This window comes from Zalophus californianus, chromosome 4 (genome assembly GCF_009762305.2).
Source record: "Zalophus californianus isolate mZalCal1 chromosome 4, mZalCal1.pri.v2, whole genome shotgun sequence".
Taxonomy (NCBI): domain Eukaryota; kingdom Metazoa; phylum Chordata; class Mammalia; order Carnivora; family Otariidae; genus Zalophus; species Zalophus californianus.
In genome coordinates, this window is record NC_045598.1 from 101278643 (window position 1) to 101297876 (window position 19234).

Here is a 19234-nt window from a genome sequence, read left to right on the forward strand (position 1 = left end):
AATAAAACAGAATGAATTATTAATACATGTAACACAGATGAGTCTCAAATAATATGCTAAATGACAGAAGTCATATTCCCTCTCCCAAAAAAAGAATTTGCATGAAATGATTCCATTTATATAAAATTATAAAAAATGCAAATAAATCTGTAGTGACAGAGGTAGATCCCTGGTTGCCTGGAACAGGGAAGGGGAAAGGAGGGGAAATTACAAAAGAAAATATTTTTAAGGGGGTGGATATGTTCATGATCTTTAGAGATGGTTTCAGTTGCCAAATGTCAAAACTTATTGAATTATACATTTAAAATATTGGTAGTATACTTTATATTAATTATACCTCAACAGATCTGCTTTAAAAGAAACTATCATAGCATTGTCCCCACTTTGTCATTACAAAAGAAATCAGTAAGGGAATGCTTAAAGAGATTCTACTGCCTCAACTCCTAAAGCCGCTAGCTTTGAAAGGAGATTTAAAAACTCTAATGTTGGGGCGCCTGGGTGGCTGAGTCGGTTAAGTGTCTGCCTTCGGCTCAGGTCATGATCCCGGAGTCCTGGGATCAAGCCCCGCATTGGGCTCCCTGCTCCGCGGGAAGCCTGCTTCTCCCTCTCCCACTCCCCTTGCTTGTGTTCCCTCTCTCACCGTGTCTCTCTCTCTGTCAAAAAATAAATAAAAATCTAAAAATAAATAAATAAATATATAAAAATAAAAACTCTAATGTTAAAGACACGTGATAAACTCTTGGGATGGCCAGTCTCAGCACTGAGAGGCCCCTGCCCCGATGGGGCTCTGCTCTGCTCCCTGTGTGCCTCAGGGGATTTACAAGCTGGCTGGCATACTCACTGGCAAGGCAGTCATCCATGTCCTCCTCACAGTCCATACCACTGAAGCCTGGAGGACACTCGCACATGTAGCTGCCCTGGGTGTTATGGCAGAGACCGTGGTTCATGCAGGGCTTGGAGACACACTCATCAATGTCAATTGTACACCGTTGACCTAGAAATACAGGTGCAATGAATGCTCCTGTCTTTGGAAGGTGAGTCCCACAGAAATGTATGGGGGATCTGAGCTGCAGCTGCAGTAGATAGGGATATTCTGGCTGGTGTCCTGCTTTGGGAAGTTCTGTAAGGCTTTGTGTCCCTGGCACAAAATTATTTGGGCAAGTTTTGCCCAGGTGGTAAAACTCCTTTAGAACATCATGGTTTTAGACTCGGGCTGGAGTCTTCCAGCCACTAGGGGGCCCCAAAGATATGAAAATGAAAAAGGCTTTCTAAGTCATGCCAGTTAGCAGGTCCTATACAAGGCCGGTGTTCTTGATGATGGGCAGGCCTCAGAAGACCTGGGCCTTCCATGTTAATCGGATGATCTGACCACTTTGTTTAAAACTCCTGGTTTCTCTAACTCCTATGTTGTTACCTTGCCAGCCAGGGGCACACAGGCAGGTATAACTCTCAAAATTTGGTGCCTCTTTGCAAACGGCAGCATTCTCACATGGGTTTGGGGAACAGGGAGCCAACACCGTCTGACAATTCTTGCCTGTAAAGCAAATGACAGAATTTAGAGAAATAGCCAAGGAGACCGAAATTTTTCAAATTCTATACCAACGGATGCTCTCTGAATTCAAGTCTAAGGCAGCAGTTAAAAACTTTGGAATCTCAGAGACCTGGGTCCTTTGAGGCTTAGCTCTACCTTGATTACTAACTATGTGACCTCAGGCAAGTTATTTATCTGCTCTGAGCCTTCCACATAAACAAAGTAAGAACTAGGATGGTACGTAACTCATAGAGGCTTTTTGAGGACTAAATGAAAAAATGTTTACAAAGTCTTTATTAGCATAGAGCCTGGCACATAGAGTGAGTGCTCAACAACTGTTGGGCTGCTCTTGTCTTTATTATTATGGGTAGTTATTATGGATTTGGACACCTGCATCAGTCAAGTGCAATAGTTTCTGCATCTCCATAGCTAAGAGTCAGCCACTCAGAAGCTCAGTCACACAGATCCTCCTTCACGTGAGCCAGGAAGAAGCAACAACACAGCCTCCTATTCCTCACAACTTCTGCTAGCCTGTTCCAGAAGGCAATGGAGTTGATCAGAAGGCCACGGGAAGCAGGAAACAGTGAGGTAATTCTGACTGCCTGGTAACATGTCTCCTTATACCAACATCAACAACATGACATTGATATTTGCATACCAATATTTCCTCCCTTAGCATACCGAATATAAGCTTCCAGCATAGAAAAAAAAAAAAGGAAGACTTTTATTAAAAGGAAAAGTTTTTTTAAAGTCAAGTTACAACTAACTCAACTTAAAATACTATCCTAAAATTTCATATTCAGAAAGAAGAAAAATTACCACAAATTTTTACCAACATACCCAACCAGTTTTTAAGGTATTTGGTCAGAACAGTGGCTCTCAAGAGAAGGCAATGTTGTTTAGTTCCCTTCATGCTGGCAAAGCCCAATGACAGAACCTTTATCTACACTCAGCACTGAAATTTTAATCTACATAGGCTTTCAGTCTAATATAATTTCCCAAAGTTCATATACAGTAAATTCTTTATTGGGATCCTAATCCGAAGAAAAACCAATAACCAGCATAGAGCCAAATATTCTTACAGTATCTGACTAGCAAGAAGACAAAATAAATATTTTCAGACCTACATCTCACTCAGGTAAGCCTATGATATAACTGAGCATAGTGACACCTGCTTATATCTCCCTGCAGCTATTAAGTCTCCGTCTTTCTGGCTATGAGATACTCTTCTTACTATCAACAAATATGATCAGTGCTGTCATTATGAAATGTATTTTTTAGGCTTCCTTTGCGGATAGCTAGGGATCTCCAATAACTTCAATTTTATCTATGAGGCTGGCTAAATGCAGTCAGCCTCCATGAACATTTCTTCCAAAGAGGGGCAAAGGTAACAATGTAGCACCAAGTCTTTCAGGTAACAGAGTTATGGTTTTGGCCACTCTGCCACTCTAAACAGCTAGAGTCACTGGTAACAGCTACTAATAACAGCCTAACAGGGGAGTAGGAACTAAGCCATGCTCCTGCCTGCATGCTGCATACTAGAGAAACATGCAAAGCCATCATCCATATTTCTGTTTTGTTCTCCACAGATGAAGAAAATGGATGATGAGGAGGTAAACAGGCCGTACAAATACAACCACACAAAACAATCACAAGACAGCAGTAATGAGGCAGGAAAATGCAAAGAAGAAACAAATGTCCAAGCACACTCCTAAAATACCACCTGAAGCAAAGAACACTTGGTACGAACTGAAGTCACACCCATGTCTTCTGTGTGTGTAATCGCCATCCAAGGGGCAATACCTCTCTGAATGAGACGTAGTGGTACTGAATGTAAGGAGAAGAAGGGCTGTTAAGAGGAAGAGCTTTGGACTGAGAGGGACTTAAGGGCAAATCTACCACTTACCTATGTGACCTTTAGCAGGTAACTTCTCTCTACCTCAGCGTAAAATGGTCATAGGAACTTCTACTTTACAGAATTATTGTGAGTACTAGATTAAGGAATCCAAAGTATACAAAGTGTCTGGCATATAGTAAATTAACAGTAAGTGGTGGTGGTTGTATTACTGAACTAAGATTAAGAACACAGACCCACAACACTGGGTCCATTCAAATAATGAATGAAATCAGCAGCCATACATCATTTTAAAAACATTTTAAACCCCAAAGTACAAAGAAAGCAAATGAGTTTCCCTACCAGTTGCATCTAGAGAGGCCACAGTGTTTTCTCAGAGCTCAAGATCTAATCAGTGAGGGCAGGATGGGTGACCAGGGAGTGTATTCCTCAGAGCAGCATCACTGCCCCACAGAACCTGTCTCCGAGACTCTGGGGTTTAGAACTATAAGGCAAGAACACACATTCCCTCTGGTCCTTTCACCTGCAGAACTCACCTGTGTATGGCAGCACACAGTGGCAAGTATAGCCACTTACGTCATCAAAGCAGGTTCCTTGGTTCAGACACGGATTTGAAGCACATTCATCAATATTCACCTGACAGTTATAGCCTGTACACAGACAAGGGGAAAACCCCGAAACAGTGAAACTTTCTGTTAGCTTCCTCATTATCTAAATTACTAAGCAAACCTCTTCATGGTAAATATATATTTTAAGATTTTATTTATTTACTTGAGAGAGAGAGAGAGGGAGCACAAGTAGGGGAGAGGGGCAAAGGGAGAGGGAGGAGCAGGCTCCCCGCTGAGCAGGGAGCCCGATGAGGGGCTCAATCCCAGGACCCCTCCTGGGAAATATTAACTGCTCTAGAAATTGAATTTCTTTAGGCCACTGGAACACCTGTTCTTTCAGTGGCAAGTCCCTGACATACATACAGTCAGTCAGTAAAACGCAGTCGAAAAGATGAATGGAAGAAGTATATTCTAGGGTGCCTAGGTGGCTCAGTCATTAAGCATCTGCCTTCAGCTCAGGTCATAGTCCCAGGGTCCTGGGATCGAGTCCCACATCAGGCTCCCTGCTAGGCAGGAAGCCTGCTTCTCCTTCTCCCACTCCCCCTGCTTGTGTTCCCTCTCTCGCTGTGTCTCTCTCTGTCAAATAAATAAAATCTTTAAAAAAAAAAAGAAAGAAAAGAAAAGACGTATAATCTAATAGTCTAAAGGCTGAATGCACCTCCAAATACAAGTAATTCCTCAACAGTGGACCAAGAAGCTCACTTAGGTTAAAACTCTGCTGCTGTTTCTAAATATCACCTCTTTCTATACAAAGTAGTTGGTGAGGGCCTAAAAAGGGGTATAATTTATCAAGGGATAATATTTTTTTTAAGATTTAGTCATTTATTTGAGAGAGAGAGAGGGAGAGAGAGCATGAGCAGGGGGAGGGACAGAGGTAGAGAATCTCAAGCAGACTTCCTGCTGAGTGTGAAGCCCCAATGCAGGGCTCAATCCCAGGACCCTGAGATCATGACCTGAGCTGAAATCAACAGTCAGCTGCTCATTCGACTGAGTGCCTCAAGGGATAATATTTTTTTAATACATTAATCAAAGCCTCTGGTTTATGCCTACTCTTTCATATGCCCAGTCTCTACCACTGATGTAGTAGTACTTCCTGAAGTCATAAAACTGTTTTCCCCTGATCCAAGACATGGAATCTATTCCCTCTATGAAAAAGAGGAAAGTAATGAAGCATTAATGGGATAGGACAGTGCCCAAATATTACACACCTCTGCATCTTCAACAGGGCCTGACACAGAGCCTCAACATAGAGGAACTGCATGCACTGTAAATAAAAAAATGGTGGTCTGGGAGTACAGAGGTCTGGGTTCGAACTGTACTCTGCTACTCACCAGTCATACACTTTTGGATTTTACATTTTGATTTTTATTTTGTTCGTTGATCAGCAAGTCTCAATGAGACAAAGAAATAAAAGCACTTTTAAATTTCTTTGCAAATGTAATATATCAGAAAATTAATGACTAAAGTATAATCTCAGAAAACTTTCAAATAATCAAATAAATTGACACTGAAACATACTGATGTATCATGGTAGCCTGGCACAATTTTTGAGTGGGGAAATCAATGACTAAGTGGATAGAGGAGTGCAAAATAAATGATTTACCCACAGATTTCACTCTTGAGTTTCTAAGGGAAAACTTGGGTGGTGGAAATACAACAATGGCAACTAAAAAATGATTTACACAACACCCACTATAATACATTTTTCCAGAAGGCCATAGGTAGACTAGATATTTAGGTTATCTCAATGTGTAAGATAATTTGTTGGAAGGGTTTGGAACACATGGATTCTTCCATGGCATGATTGCTATCATAATTACAGTAAGACAATATTCTCATTCTACTCCCCAAAATCTCTTTTGAATTACTGTAGAATCAAACCAGCACCAGGGACCTTACAATTAGAACACCTGTCCAGAGTTGTGTAAGTGGTTTGCCTGTTTTTAAATTGGATTATTTGCTTCTTTGCTATTGACTTGTATGAGCTCTTTATACCATTTTGGATATTATTAACCCCTTTTCAAACACATTGTTTACAAATATTTTCTCCCATCCTATAGCATCCTATGCGCTCACCTTAAATAGTTCCATAGCTCACCTCTCTGCTAATAGAATCTATATCTCTTTATGTTTTTATTCCCCAAGTGTAAAAATATTAAATTCTTATAAATATTAAGTTCTCAAATTATGTTTGCTATAAGAGTGAATAGGAACAAAGGAAGGGAAAAGAAGAAGTCAAAGAACATGCAATAAGAAAAAGGCATAAAGGGAGATAGAAATATGCACTTTTGTTTTCACCTTTAAAGCCCTTCTTGCAAGTACACCTGTATCCATTCACCAGATTGTCACAAGTTCCTCCATTCTGGCATGGGTTAGAAAGACATTCATTTTTGTCCACTTCGCAGTTGATGCCAACCCAGCCTGCATCACAGAGGCACTTGTACCTGAAAGGATATAGCATTCTTTACTGTGGGGGGATGAATATACAATTGAGTCTTAGGTGAAATATAGGATTTGGTGAAGAAATGAGGGACAGAGGAGCTCATGGATAAGCTAATCTCATTTCTACTCTTCTAGGAATCTATACTTGGATTGCTGTGGACACAATGTGAACTGTGTGGTCCCGTCTGGAGTACTCAGTAAACCGATTTTACTGGTGCTTCCCAGCTCACCAAGATGCTAGAGAACTTAATTAATTATATGTGAGCTTTCATATGTAACCAGTGGTTGGTAAACATATTGGGCCAATCTGAAAGGGACGTTAAATCTGCCTTCTATTATACATAAAACTAAAGTGAAGCAAACCTTAGGATCATTTGCTTCTGATGCAAAACAGATACCCAAGAAATATGTTCGTATCAGAGACTCTAGGGCACTCTAAGAACTCCTGGGATGTCTGACTTACAAGACATACTTTGTTCTCTCCTAAAACCCTGCCCCAGAAAGCATGTAGAGTAAACTGAGCAGGAAAAGGAACAAGAATGAAGGTGTCTGAAATACATGTACATTGTTCACAATTTGAACATCATTAACACTTAGGAGTATGGTATCAGGAAATAAAAGCTCTCTTGTCTGGAGATCCTTAGGAAAAAGGTAGATGGGTTGGGATGCTTTGCAGGCTGCCATACTCTGAAACGGGAATACCAAGGTAATTCATTTGGAAAAATTACTTGATTTCTCTTCACCCCTAAATACACTCTTCATTCTTTCACTTGTTGTAAGTATGGCAAATGGCAATGCCTACAGCCCTACCTTCTGGCAAGCACACCAAGAGTATAGGACTATTTTGTGTGACCTAACATCACACTCTGAGTTTCTAGAAAAGTACTATCAACACATCACACAACTCTCAGGGGCTTACAAACCATGAATGTTTTATCAGGGCCATGTCTAAAGTTAGCTGAGACCAACTCCACTTCAGTGGCACACACCAGTACCATGATAGAACAGAATTGAGCTTTTTTAAGCAGAGGGAAAGATCAAATAGAACCTTTGTCAAAACTCAATCTTGCAATAATTTCTAAAAGCACAATTGCCAAAGACTCACAAAATAATCCTGGACTTCTCCCATGAGCTGCTACCCCCCTATTTTCTACCTATTCAGTCATGGAAGGTAGAGCAGAAGTGGTGGTTTGGAAGACTGAAGGAGACTACCAAAATCTGTAACCAGTCTCAGCTCAAGCCCCTGAATGACTTCCACAGGGCACGGCCTGTACTGAAACTCAACTGGCTTGCTACAAGTCAAGAAGGAATATTCATACATAGCAGCTACTCACCCACTGAGGCCCCCGGTACAGTTTCCGTGGATGCAGGGACTGCTCAGGCACTCGTTCACCTGTGAGTAGCAGCTGGGGTGATGGGGACCCTCGGGGCACAGACAGCGGAAACCATTCACATCGTTGATGCACGTTGCACCCTTGCGACAGGGATTGGAAGCACACTCATCAATGTCAATGTTACATCTCTGCCCTGTAGAGAAGGGAAAATTTTTGTCAAATCCAAAATGCTTAGGAAAGAGACACAGAACTATGAGAGATACTGTGTTGACACCTTCCATCTTAGAAGATGCTTTGGGCACCAAATGCAGGATTTAAATAATAAACACCTAAGAGCACTTAGCACCATGCGAGGAAGTAGCAAACAGCATAGTCAGTCTTTCGATAACGCAGCCAAGTTAACAAAATGCTGGAACAGCACTGCAGTGTTTCAATATATATTTCTTCTTTACTCCATCTTAGAAATAGGGAAACTTCAAAAATGTTACCAAAGTTGGCTGTCCCTCTTCTGCTGTTGTGAATACTCTTGAAGAAGCTTTTATCACTGTTTTCAGCTGGTTCACCGCAAACTAATTTTTTCGATTAGTCAACCTCTTACATTTCTACATAAGGTATATCTCAATTACCCGGAATATTTCGTAAATAAACTATTAACTTAATGATTATATTGGTTAAAAAGAAAGCCATTTTGCTTTCATTCTTAGAGTTGTATTAATCCGTTTTCTGCCTCAGAAAGAAGGGTATTCTAAACATGATTTTATTGTCTTTGGATAACTGAGAAAATAATACAGGGTCTCTTAATCTAGACCAGTGGTTCTCAAACTTTAATGTGCAAAAAGACTCACTTAAAATACTTGTTTTAAATGGAGATTCTTAAGCCCTATCACCATAGATTGTGATGGGTAGAGTCCAGCAAACCATGTTTTAAATAATGCAGATGGTTCAAATATTACATTTTGGAAGACTTTGATGTAGACAATTATTAAGAATATATGAAATTAAGTGAATATATTCTTCCTCTAAAACCTATGCAAGGCTGTACTTTGAAAAGATGTCAGCTCTAACCTCGACATTTGTTGCTTTAAGCTGAATAAAGTGTGCCACTTAAATAAGAGTTTTGCTTTGTTAAATCTGAATAATTGAGATTTAACTATATATTCCAAAATGATATAAAATTTTAAAATAACCCATAATTCTGTAAATGAATGGCAACAAGCAACTGCTGTGAAGGAATTTATAAGTTTCAAAGAATACAATTTTCTGATTCAGATAAAAACATGCATTTTTATTTAAGAAAGAGTAACCCTGCATTTAGAACAGGAAATTCCAAATAAAATAGATCCACACCCCTTTAAAGTATGGGTATTAACATTTTTTCACTCTCCGTTGCTCTCTAAACCATTATTGGCGGTTCTTGTGGTAAAGACCCATAATCTGGTAGTGGTTGCTGTTTTTCTCTTAAGCGTTTTATTAATAACTTATTTTAAAATACTATTTTCTTAGCCTCAGCCTCAGATTTTTTTTTAGATGTTTGCCACTGGCACCAAGACAGGAGCCCAAACTCTTCAACTGCACAGCTATCCTTGGCCTGCTATCTGGTGGAGAATGAGGAAAAAGCCTTCTTTTTCTGTCCTTTTTAGGAAGCATTTTCTCATAAGTCTCTCCTCCCAGGTTTTCCTCATTTGCTTTAAAAACTCTTCCCAGAATCAATTTTCAAGTCATCTTTAATCGAGAGGGTTAAATGCCTCCTTATGCAGTCTACCAGGTGGACTGACAGCGGCTTCACTATCAAGGTCCCACCTTTAAGGAGTTTCCACCCAGCATCAGAAATGCCCAGCACAAGGCTATGAATCTTATTGGGCTCAGGAACTACAGAATGAGAAGTTAACCAATGTTTCTCACCTTGTAGGTACTCAACAAATTAGTGTTTAATAAACAAAAGCATGATATAGTCCACTTGAGAGACTGGATTGGATGTCAGAAGTCCCATATGTGAGTTCTAGTCATTCACTCAGCAATATTTATTGAGTGTTTCTCCATGCTGGACACAGTTTTAGACACTGGTTAAAAAGATGATTAGGGGGGTTTCTGCCTTCTGGGAACTCACAGTCCCAGCTGTGTGACTCAATACATACAAAATATATTTGTATACATTGCATGGACACATCAAGCTCTATCTCTCAGTTTCTTACTTGTTAAATGGGAATAGTAAAATTTCCTTATCTACATTTTGTGTTTTGTCTTGTCAATATTTTGAGACATAATTGATGTACAACACCATATAAGTTTAAGGTATAAGGCATACTGGGGCGCCTTGGTGGCTCAGTCAGTTAAATGTCTGCCTTCGGCTCAGGTCATGATCCCAGAGTCCTGGGATCGAGCCCCACATGGGGCCCCCTGCACAGCGGGAAGTCTGCTTCTCCCTCTCCCTCTGCCCCTCCCCCTGGCTCGTGTTCTCTCTCTCTCTCAAATAAGTAAAATCTTAAAAAAAAAGAAGGTATATGGCATACTGATTTGATACATTTATATATTGCAACAGATTATCACTTTAAGCTAACACCTCTATTACGTCACATATTTATCATTTCTTTTTTGTGGTGAGAACAATTAAGACTTACTCTCTTAGCAACTCTGAAGTTTATTACACAGTATTGCTGACTATAATCACTGTGCTGTGATAGGTCTCCAGACCTTATTTATCTACTAGTTTCAAGTCTGTACCCTTAAATACATCTCCCCAATTAGCCCAGCCCCTGCTAGCCACCATTCTACTCTATTTTTATGCGTTTGGCATTTTTGTATTCTACATACAAGTGATATGATACAGTATTTGTCTTTCTCTGACTTATCTCGCTTAGCATAAAGACCTAAAGGTCCATCCATGTTGTCTCAAATAGCAAGATTTTATTATTTCTTATGGCTGAGTAATATGAATTGATTTCAGTATTATTGCAAGATTTCTTAGCAGTGTGCCTGTTCGGGATATGCTATTATTAGGTTAACTAAGGGCCAAAGAACCAAAAAGCAATTGTATGTTAAATATTTATAAATTATAAATTTATATATTTATACTTATAAATTATACACTCTACTGCTGATTAGAAACTACTGTAAGAGATTTAGAGAGAGAAGATATCATAAAATTCATACATATGTTTTCTTATTGTACTTTGGTGATTTTATATAGTTTAATAATGACATTATAATGAGGATTAGCTACCTTGGTAGATCTGTTACTCATGATTAGCCTTTCAAATGCTTTTTGAAAACTACTAGGGTTTGGTAGATAGTGAAGCTTTCAAAACTTCACCTGTTTCAGATGATACTGGATTTCTAAGTACAAATAATGATTTACAGCTTAAAAATACAATCAGTCTGTGGTTAAATCATGTAGCTCTGAAAATTACAGTGGATACTTCTAGTATCCTCTATCTGGAAATTATTGGGAATTTTCCAAAAATAGTTTCTAAAATTGTGTTTAGCTACTTCTGCCTAATGTGTTTTTTAAAAATTGAGCTATAATTGACATATAACATATTAGTTATGGTGTGGAACAGAATGCTTTGATATTTGTCTATACTGCAAAATGATCACCATAAGTCTAGTTAACATCCATCACCATACATAGTTCCAAAAAACTTTTTTTTCTTGCTTTTTGCCTGTTTTTAAATCGGATTATTTGCTTCTTTGCTATTGACTTGTATGAGCTCTTTATACCATTTTGGATATTATTAACCCCTTTTCAGACACATTGTTTACAAATATTTTCTCCCATCCTATAGGCTGCCTTTCAACTTATTGTTCCTTGCTGTGCAGAAGCACATTAGTTTAAGTAGTCCCACTTGTTTATTTTAGTTTTTGTTGCCTATGCTTTTGGTTTCTTATTCAACCTATCTGCTTTTATGGACTGTTATGAGAAGTCAGCAAAATAATAGATATTAAGGTGAAACTGAAAAAGGAGTTAGTAAAACTGAAAACTAGCTTGTAGAAGTGTCATTTGATTCCTTACATTTCCCAATCAGTTAAGTATAAAGAGGTCTGAGAATACAGAATTTAGTCTTAAAAAGAAAAATTCATTTATATCTGTCAAAGCTGTCATGAAAATTGTAAAAAAAAAAAAAAAGAAGAAAAAGTAGTGTTTTTTTTAAAGATTTTATTTATTTATTTGAGAGAGAGAGAATGAGAGACAGAGAACACGAGAGGGAAGAGGGTCAGAGAGAGAAGTAGACTCCCCGCAGAGCAGGGAGTCCGATGCGGGACTCGATCCGGGGACTCCAGGATCATGACCTGAGCCGAAGGCAGTCGCTTAACCAACTGAGCCACCCAGGCGCCTGAAAAAGTAGTAGTGTTAAAATAAAACAAAGGAAAGGATAAAACACCTCACATTTACAGCTCATATATATATAATACCAGAGTTGTCTGTGGTATTTTCGGCAGCTGATTAAAAAAACAAAAAATGAAAAAAAAAAAACAACGAAAAAAATAGACATAGAAAATCGTTCCAAGAACAGAGTACCACCCAGTAACCAAAACATTCCAGTTCTTAGTTATGTAATTTCATGTTATACCTTAGGTTTATTTTAGAATATTTTTAGCCTATGTCCTCCCCCTCCTTGACCTCCTTGGTTTGCTGAAATGTTAAAAAGAGAGAGAATATGATTTACTGGCATTAAAAAAAAAAAAAAAAAGGTCCAGTGTCTAATGGTCACATATCTAAAAAGAAGCCAGAACAGGCACCCACTTAGGCTGTCTGGTGAGGTGAGAATGGGCATGGGCTCTAGAGTAGGACCACCTGGACTGGAATCCTGGCCACAGCGCACCTGTAATGTTATTTAACCTCTCTAAACTGCGTTTCCCATCAATACCATAGGAATGATAATGGCTGTAATAATTAAACAAGATTAGGCCACCTACTACCTAGCTCAAAATAAGCTCTTAATAAATGGTAGCTATTCTCTTGTTACCTATTTAACAAAAATGCACCTATTACCCTATCTAGCAGGAATTTTTGTGTATTTAATTGGCTGTCACTTAATCTTGGAGTAACAAGTTTCAGGACCCAAAAGTGCAGCTGGTTACTACCAGCAGTGCTGGGCACTAGATATGACAGCTTTCATCATGCCCGTCTTCTGAGTGATCTTCCACTGAGCAGAGATCTCAGTGACCTGTGTGGGCCACGAACATTACTCCCTAGCATCCAAAATCATGCCAAGCAGGAGAAAGGATTGTGAAATATACAGGAAAGTAACTTCCTGGCAAGCGAGAGGCAGACATTTGCTTCACTTGGCCCTGAATGCCTTTTGATATCTGGTTTAAAAAGCTCTGAGGGAAATTTCTCACATTGGTTGCAAATGACCACATGGTATTTATTAAATGGTAACATTATTACATAAGTGCCTGCTTGCATGTGGCACTGTCTAGAAAGAATAGGATAGGCATCACATATGCCCTCTGAGGGTGCCATTAACAAACAGCTGTGTCCGTAAGGTGCCTCAGATTTCTCAGTAGCCCCTACCACTTTTTGATCAGGAGGGTAAAAGATAAAGGCAATCTTATCAACAACAAAAGAGAAGATTTATGTTTGTGTGTGTGCACACAAGCATGGGTGTGTAAATGTTCTAACTACTTATAATAATGATAACCAATTTTATTTTAGCCATTTACTTTCTTCCTTCTAGTGAGAAAAGATCTCCCTTGTGCTAGCCAAGTTAGCTTGGTCCTCCCAAGTTCTGGCTTCATCCAACAATCTCCCACAAGAGGAAGTACTCAGAAAAAAGCATTTAGTGTTTTCACAGAATTTTATCTTGGCTATACTTTCATGAAGGCATTCATTCCTAAGTGTAGCAAATTAAAGGTGGCATTGGACGCTATATAACTCAAGCACAGTGACAGAAGCTCATGGTATAACTAGAAATGCTTTTCAGGTAGCCACAACACAAGGTCTAAATACCCTAACTAATGAAAACCTTCGTGTTACAGTTTAGGGAAGGCCTGTAAGTAGAAAACTGGGCCAGTGAAGTACAGAAACAAACTTCTAACCTTCCAAGGGATAAAGAAACAGGCAACATTTGAAAAGTGATTTTTCTTTAGATGCCCCTTTCCCAAAGTGACAGGGCTGGGACCTCCCGACAAAAAGGGTATTACCTGTGAATCCCGGTGAGCAGACACAACTGTAACGATTAATGCCATCCATACAAACTCCGTGGACACAAGGGTTACTTGCACAGTCATCAAAATTGATTTCACAATTAACACCTGCAAAGATAAAAGCAAAAAGAAACTAGTTTTATCACAAAAATAGCATGTGATACAAGGTGTTGAGAAATCTAAAGAGTATCCAGCCAACCCTGGATACAGTAAAGCATCAGATCTCCCAAGTGTAGTCCTCCAGTCCCCGTCAGGGAGATTATGAGGTCAAAACTATTCTGTGAATCATACTAAGCCACTATCTGCCTGTTTCAGTGTGTTGGCATCTGCATTCATGGTGCAAAAGCAATGGGGGTGGGACTGTTGACATGTTAGCAGGAATCAAGGCAGTGGTGCCAGATTGTACTAGTGAGTGGTCATTATATTCTTAACCTCCATGCACTCACAATTTAAACCAAACAAAAAGACAGTCTCACTTAATAATGACTTTGGTGAAGAAGTCAAAATTACCTTTATATTTTTATTATATCTTGATCTTTGAATATATATCTACTGTTCTGTGTAATGAAATGGGAAATAAAGCATTCTGTGGCATGCCAAAGTACACAGTTGCTTCCAGGAAAAGCAGTTGTTTGACTGTTTGAATTCTGAACTGAACATGCTTTTTTCATGGAATCCCATTTTAAATGAGACAACAACTGACAGAGGAATCAGGGCTATTCAGACCTAAGTACTTAGCAAACATTAAGTGAAAGAAGGAAACCTGTCATTTCAAGGAAAACAACTGGCAGTACTGTGTTCCAAAAGTAAAATTTAAGCCTTTGCATGAAAACCAGAATTTTGGAACTTGTATCCACTGCCAGAGCTTGAAACTGTCACTATTATGGGCATAAGTTCAGGATAAATCTTAAAGGGTCTGGCATCTTCCTCTGGGGCTGTGCTGCCTCTCCTCTGGCCCATTCCCCTGAAGAATGGTAGAGTTTGGCTATATTATGAAAGGCTTAATTCTAGATATGGGTAACTAAACAGTAGGGATATACCAATCATAATTTCTACCATCATTTTATAAAAATACTCATGATATTTTGTCATTTACTTAATATGAATTGAGTGATGCTTTATTTCTCATTCATAGAAAAATGCCTTGGTAGTTTAAAAAAATCCAAAAATAAAGCCTGGTAAAAAGGATATAAACTAACAAAATTTCCATGAAAAAATGCGAAAACTTTGGTTCACTCATACTTTGTATTAATATTTAATAATAATAATTACATTAAAAACTTACTGAGCCATTATTATGTGCAAGCACTTTGCCTCCCACTTTACATAACTCTTCTTCAGTCTCCTCACTCAACTGGCACATCAAGTTGCGTTACACCCACTTTATCACAGACTTGCTCAATGATGGCAGCACAGCCAGGATGTGAGCCAGGCACTTTGGATTCTACACGCTTTGCCACACCATACTGCTCACTGTTATTAATGAGGTCAGGCTGCCTCACTACCACAGATGAGGCAAGAGTTCCCATATTCCTTGTATACAAGTGCATACTTTTAGGAGAATTGTCTAGCCATTGGCTGATAACCCCCACTTACCAAAAATTGACCACGGTAGGCCACAGGAGGCTATATTTTATTCGAGCAGGAACAGATACCCTGCCTAAGATGGGACAAGGAGATTTTCTCACTGGAACACTGGAATATGACCTGGGGGACCCATTGTCTACAAATTGCTCTGCTTCCTGCTAATTTTTGCAAAGCCTTATTGATCAATTCTCACTTGGAATCTGTAAGATACTTCTATGTGCTTTCACTAAATTCCTTGTCTATTTTGTTGTTATTGTTTGCTTGTTTGCTAAAGAGTCTTTAAACTAGTCAAGTTGGTTTCTGTGACTTAAAACCTTAAAAAAACTTACTTAGAACAGTTTCCCATCATAAGGCCATGGGTGAAAGAAGCTTACTGGGTGCTTTAAGTACCCAGTAAGTGAGAAACCACAATTATAGCCAGCACACTGTAAAGTATCCCTTCTGTCTATACTCCCCCAAACCCCAACCTACCAACTCAGGACCATGTTATGAATGGGTCAAGGATTCTTCCTCTAGAACTCAGGAGTCTATTCATAATGACTAATTAAATAGACCCATTCATCCAGGCCCCTAGTACATGTCAGGGCTTTCTCCACCCATTACAGACCAAGACTTTTTCATGATGCCTGCATCTCTTTGCTTTAATTCTCACAACAGCCACAGGAAGGGATTTGGCAGTTTTCTGAGAGATTCTGGGCCTTCATTCTATGCTGCCTGCACACCACTCATATTTACTTCTTGCATTTCTCAGTGACAGCTACTTACACCTTGCCTCCTCTGTCCTGCCCAGGGAATACACCTGATACATCCTGGCATAATGATATAATCCCAGAGAAAACAAAGTGCTTGCCAACCCACCACTCACCCAGGTTTCCAGTACATTTGTTATAATGGGGATGATAGCAAAGCCTAAAACAGCCCCACCATTCTAAAGGCATCCTTTCAATTGCTTGTAAATCTCTCAAATTTCTTTTCGTACTGCAATTTCTCATGTCTGGGGACCAGCCCGGAAGCAAATTGCTTTTGGAAGGTTTCACAAAGATCTATTCAGCCCTTTTAGTGAGTTATCTAAATGTGGGGAGGGGGAAGGCATTTTCAACTGTGAAGGCATGGGATGTTTTTCGTATGCTTGAGCAACTCAAAAAGGACTTTGTTTTCAAACTTGGCATGTACGAGGTCCTGGATGAAGACCAGGGCCTTTGACAAGTTTGAAGAAATGGATTTGGAAATAACAAAATAAAATGAGGGCAGTTAACCACCTCCCCCACCTTTGCCCCCTACATAGGCCATTTTCCTTAAATCAAGAATGAGTTCTCAATAAATCATTCCCTTGTATTGGCAGGTTCCCTTCTAGCAAAGGCACACACTAGTTAATCTTCCACTAATACATTTTCTTTGATCTGAGACATAGTACTTCTCTGTCCATTAACCACAGTTGTGACCATAATTATTCCTCGAATAAGTAAAACAGACTCCAGTGAAACCTGTGAAATGCTGCTGCCTGAGAAAATGATTGAACATTCCCCCAGCAAGGAGCAGCATGCCCTCCCACCTGACAAGCAGTCACTCAACCAGAGTAGGGAAACAGCAATGAACTTGGGGAGGGAAGTGGTGGCTCTGCATTCTCATCTACAAGGACTGGGAGGTGCTGCAAAGTCTCCCCTCTCCCTGAGAGTCCCCCAAATGCCCAAGGCCCACCAGAGACATTAAAGACACTGGACTCTGAAACAGAGAAAAGCACAACTGGAAGGACAGGAGGGAGGGAGAAGGGACAGGGCCAGCTTCATTAAGCTGAGCGTGGCGGAGGCTAAAGAAAAAACAATAATTAAATCAAGCCATAAAGCCAACGGGGATTCCAATTTTAAATAATAATTTCAATTTTTTGAAGTGATGTGTCTCCTTTTAATGAAAAACACACACCTAAAATCATCAGTTTTGCAAAGCTATTGCCTCTAATTTCTCTGGTGGCCAGAGATATCTGCCTCTGAGATGTTTCTGGCTGTAGCTTCGGCTGAGCATCTCAGAATCAGGATTATTTTTCCATTGGAGCATATGCCATGACAGCCTGAGACAAGTGTGTAAACTGTTGGGGTGGGCGGTGAAAGCCCAGAGGAGACACAGGCAGAGCGGTTTACCTGACGTGCCGGGCTGACAATTACACTGGTAGCCGTTCACCAGGTCGATGCAGCGACCGTCATTCAGGCAGGGGCTGCTGTAACACTCATCTATCTGGTCACTGCAGATGGCACCCATGTACCCTGGGTTGCAGATGCAGGTGTAGGAATCAATCCCATCCTGACACTGGCCATGGTGACAAGGATCAGGGTCACAGTTGTCGATGTTCTCCTCACACAACACACCAGTGAATCCTGGGAAGGAATTTTACCAAGAAGGCCTTAAAACCCAGTCAGACACTCCACACCTGAACGTAGGTGTGGCCACATCCACTTATTCTACAGACCTCACGTCTCAAACAGTTCATGCTGTAGACAATGAGCAGCTGAAGCCAACTATTTGCCTGATGTATAAGGCAAGCCTAGAGTTGTGCTTAAAGTTTTTCAAATAAAATTTGAAGAATTCAAATGATAATCAATGGTTTCACTACAGAGATACTTTAACTGCATCTTCATTTCATACTGGGTTTCAGTGGGAAATAGCCCTCGATATTTTTCCATTATATCTTTACCTCTATATTCCTTTCTTCCCAGAACCAACATACAGATACTGTATTAATGGTTACATGTACCTTATCTCCCCAATTCTGACCTTAAGAGGACAGAGAACTTTTCTTTATCCCTCTCGACCCCTCCCTGAGTACTATGCTTATATACTAAGTTTTTAATAAATACCTGTTAAAGAAAATGAAAATGTATGAGCATTTAAAACAAAAAGGGATAAAGCCTCCTTCATTCAATCCATTCTTTTCAAGGATTTTAAAGGAAGAGGGGCTCTCTTCCCTTTTAAACGTGAATTCAAGGTTTTTAAACTCTCTCCAGTGAAGGTTATTCTCTACGAGGATAATCTGGCCAGAGGATGACAAAACCTGGAACTTCTCCGACCAAGGACAACAGTTCATGAAAAGAGAAAGCAGTTAAGTGGTTCATCTGACAGGACCTAATCTAAGGAGGCCCAGTACATGGTAATGTTCCAGTACTACCAAAACACTCACTCTCTGTGTTTATTTTTGTGACTTAGTTCCCTTTTCTGTCATCAGAAAGAAATCATGCACATGATGTTTAAAATCCTTTAAAAAATCCATCTTCTAAAACCAGAAAAAAGTCTTGAATTATATCCATAACTTCTTTCTGCCTTAAGTGGTCATATAAAAAATAAATTGGGAAATCATTTTTTCTAATTATTTCTAGTCTTTCTCTATAATACTGGTCTGTGCAGAAGCAAATGTGTAACAAGGAACGTTTGGCTTATTCAAATCCACTCCCAAATGAGAATGTGGCCACAGATCAGAAATGTAGACTATTCGTAAACAGATTCTTTGTCACTGTAGTAGCAGAAGTCAGGAAAGAGGACTTAAACTTTCCCAAACAGAGCTCTCTCGCCTGTTCCGATACACACCTGACTCTCAGGGTCTGAGCAGTCTTTTATGCAGAAAACCTCTGCACTTTCACACAATGGCCCTTAGATTTCTGGGCCTTTGTTCAAGCACTTGCCCCAAGAAACACAGAGACAGGCCTCCTGCTGAGAAGCCCCAGTGAAAAATAGCTTTCAGCTG

The 19234-nt window shown here is 39.7% G+C and overlaps 1 protein-coding gene across 1 annotated transcript in view; it reads right to left on the reverse strand.

The window, feature by feature from the left end:
* NOTCH2 (notch receptor 2) overlaps positions 1 to 19234 on the reverse strand; it is a 167142-nt gene that overhangs the window by 35486 nt on the left and 112422 nt on the right. Inside the window, exons 11-17 of the mRNA XM_027599059.2 lie at positions 17640 to 17873; positions 13915 to 14025; positions 7771 to 7963; positions 6293 to 6438; positions 3923 to 4036; positions 1415 to 1534; positions 842 to 994 (exon numbers count right to left, since the gene is read on the reverse strand). Of these exons, the coding sequence (XP_027454860.2) occupies positions 842 to 994; positions 1415 to 1534; positions 3923 to 4036; positions 6293 to 6438; positions 7771 to 7963; positions 13915 to 14025; positions 17640 to 17873 (1071 nt within the window). The remainder of the gene's footprint in view (positions 1 to 841; positions 995 to 1414; positions 1535 to 3922; positions 4037 to 6292; positions 6439 to 7770; positions 7964 to 13914; positions 14026 to 17639; positions 17874 to 19234) is intronic.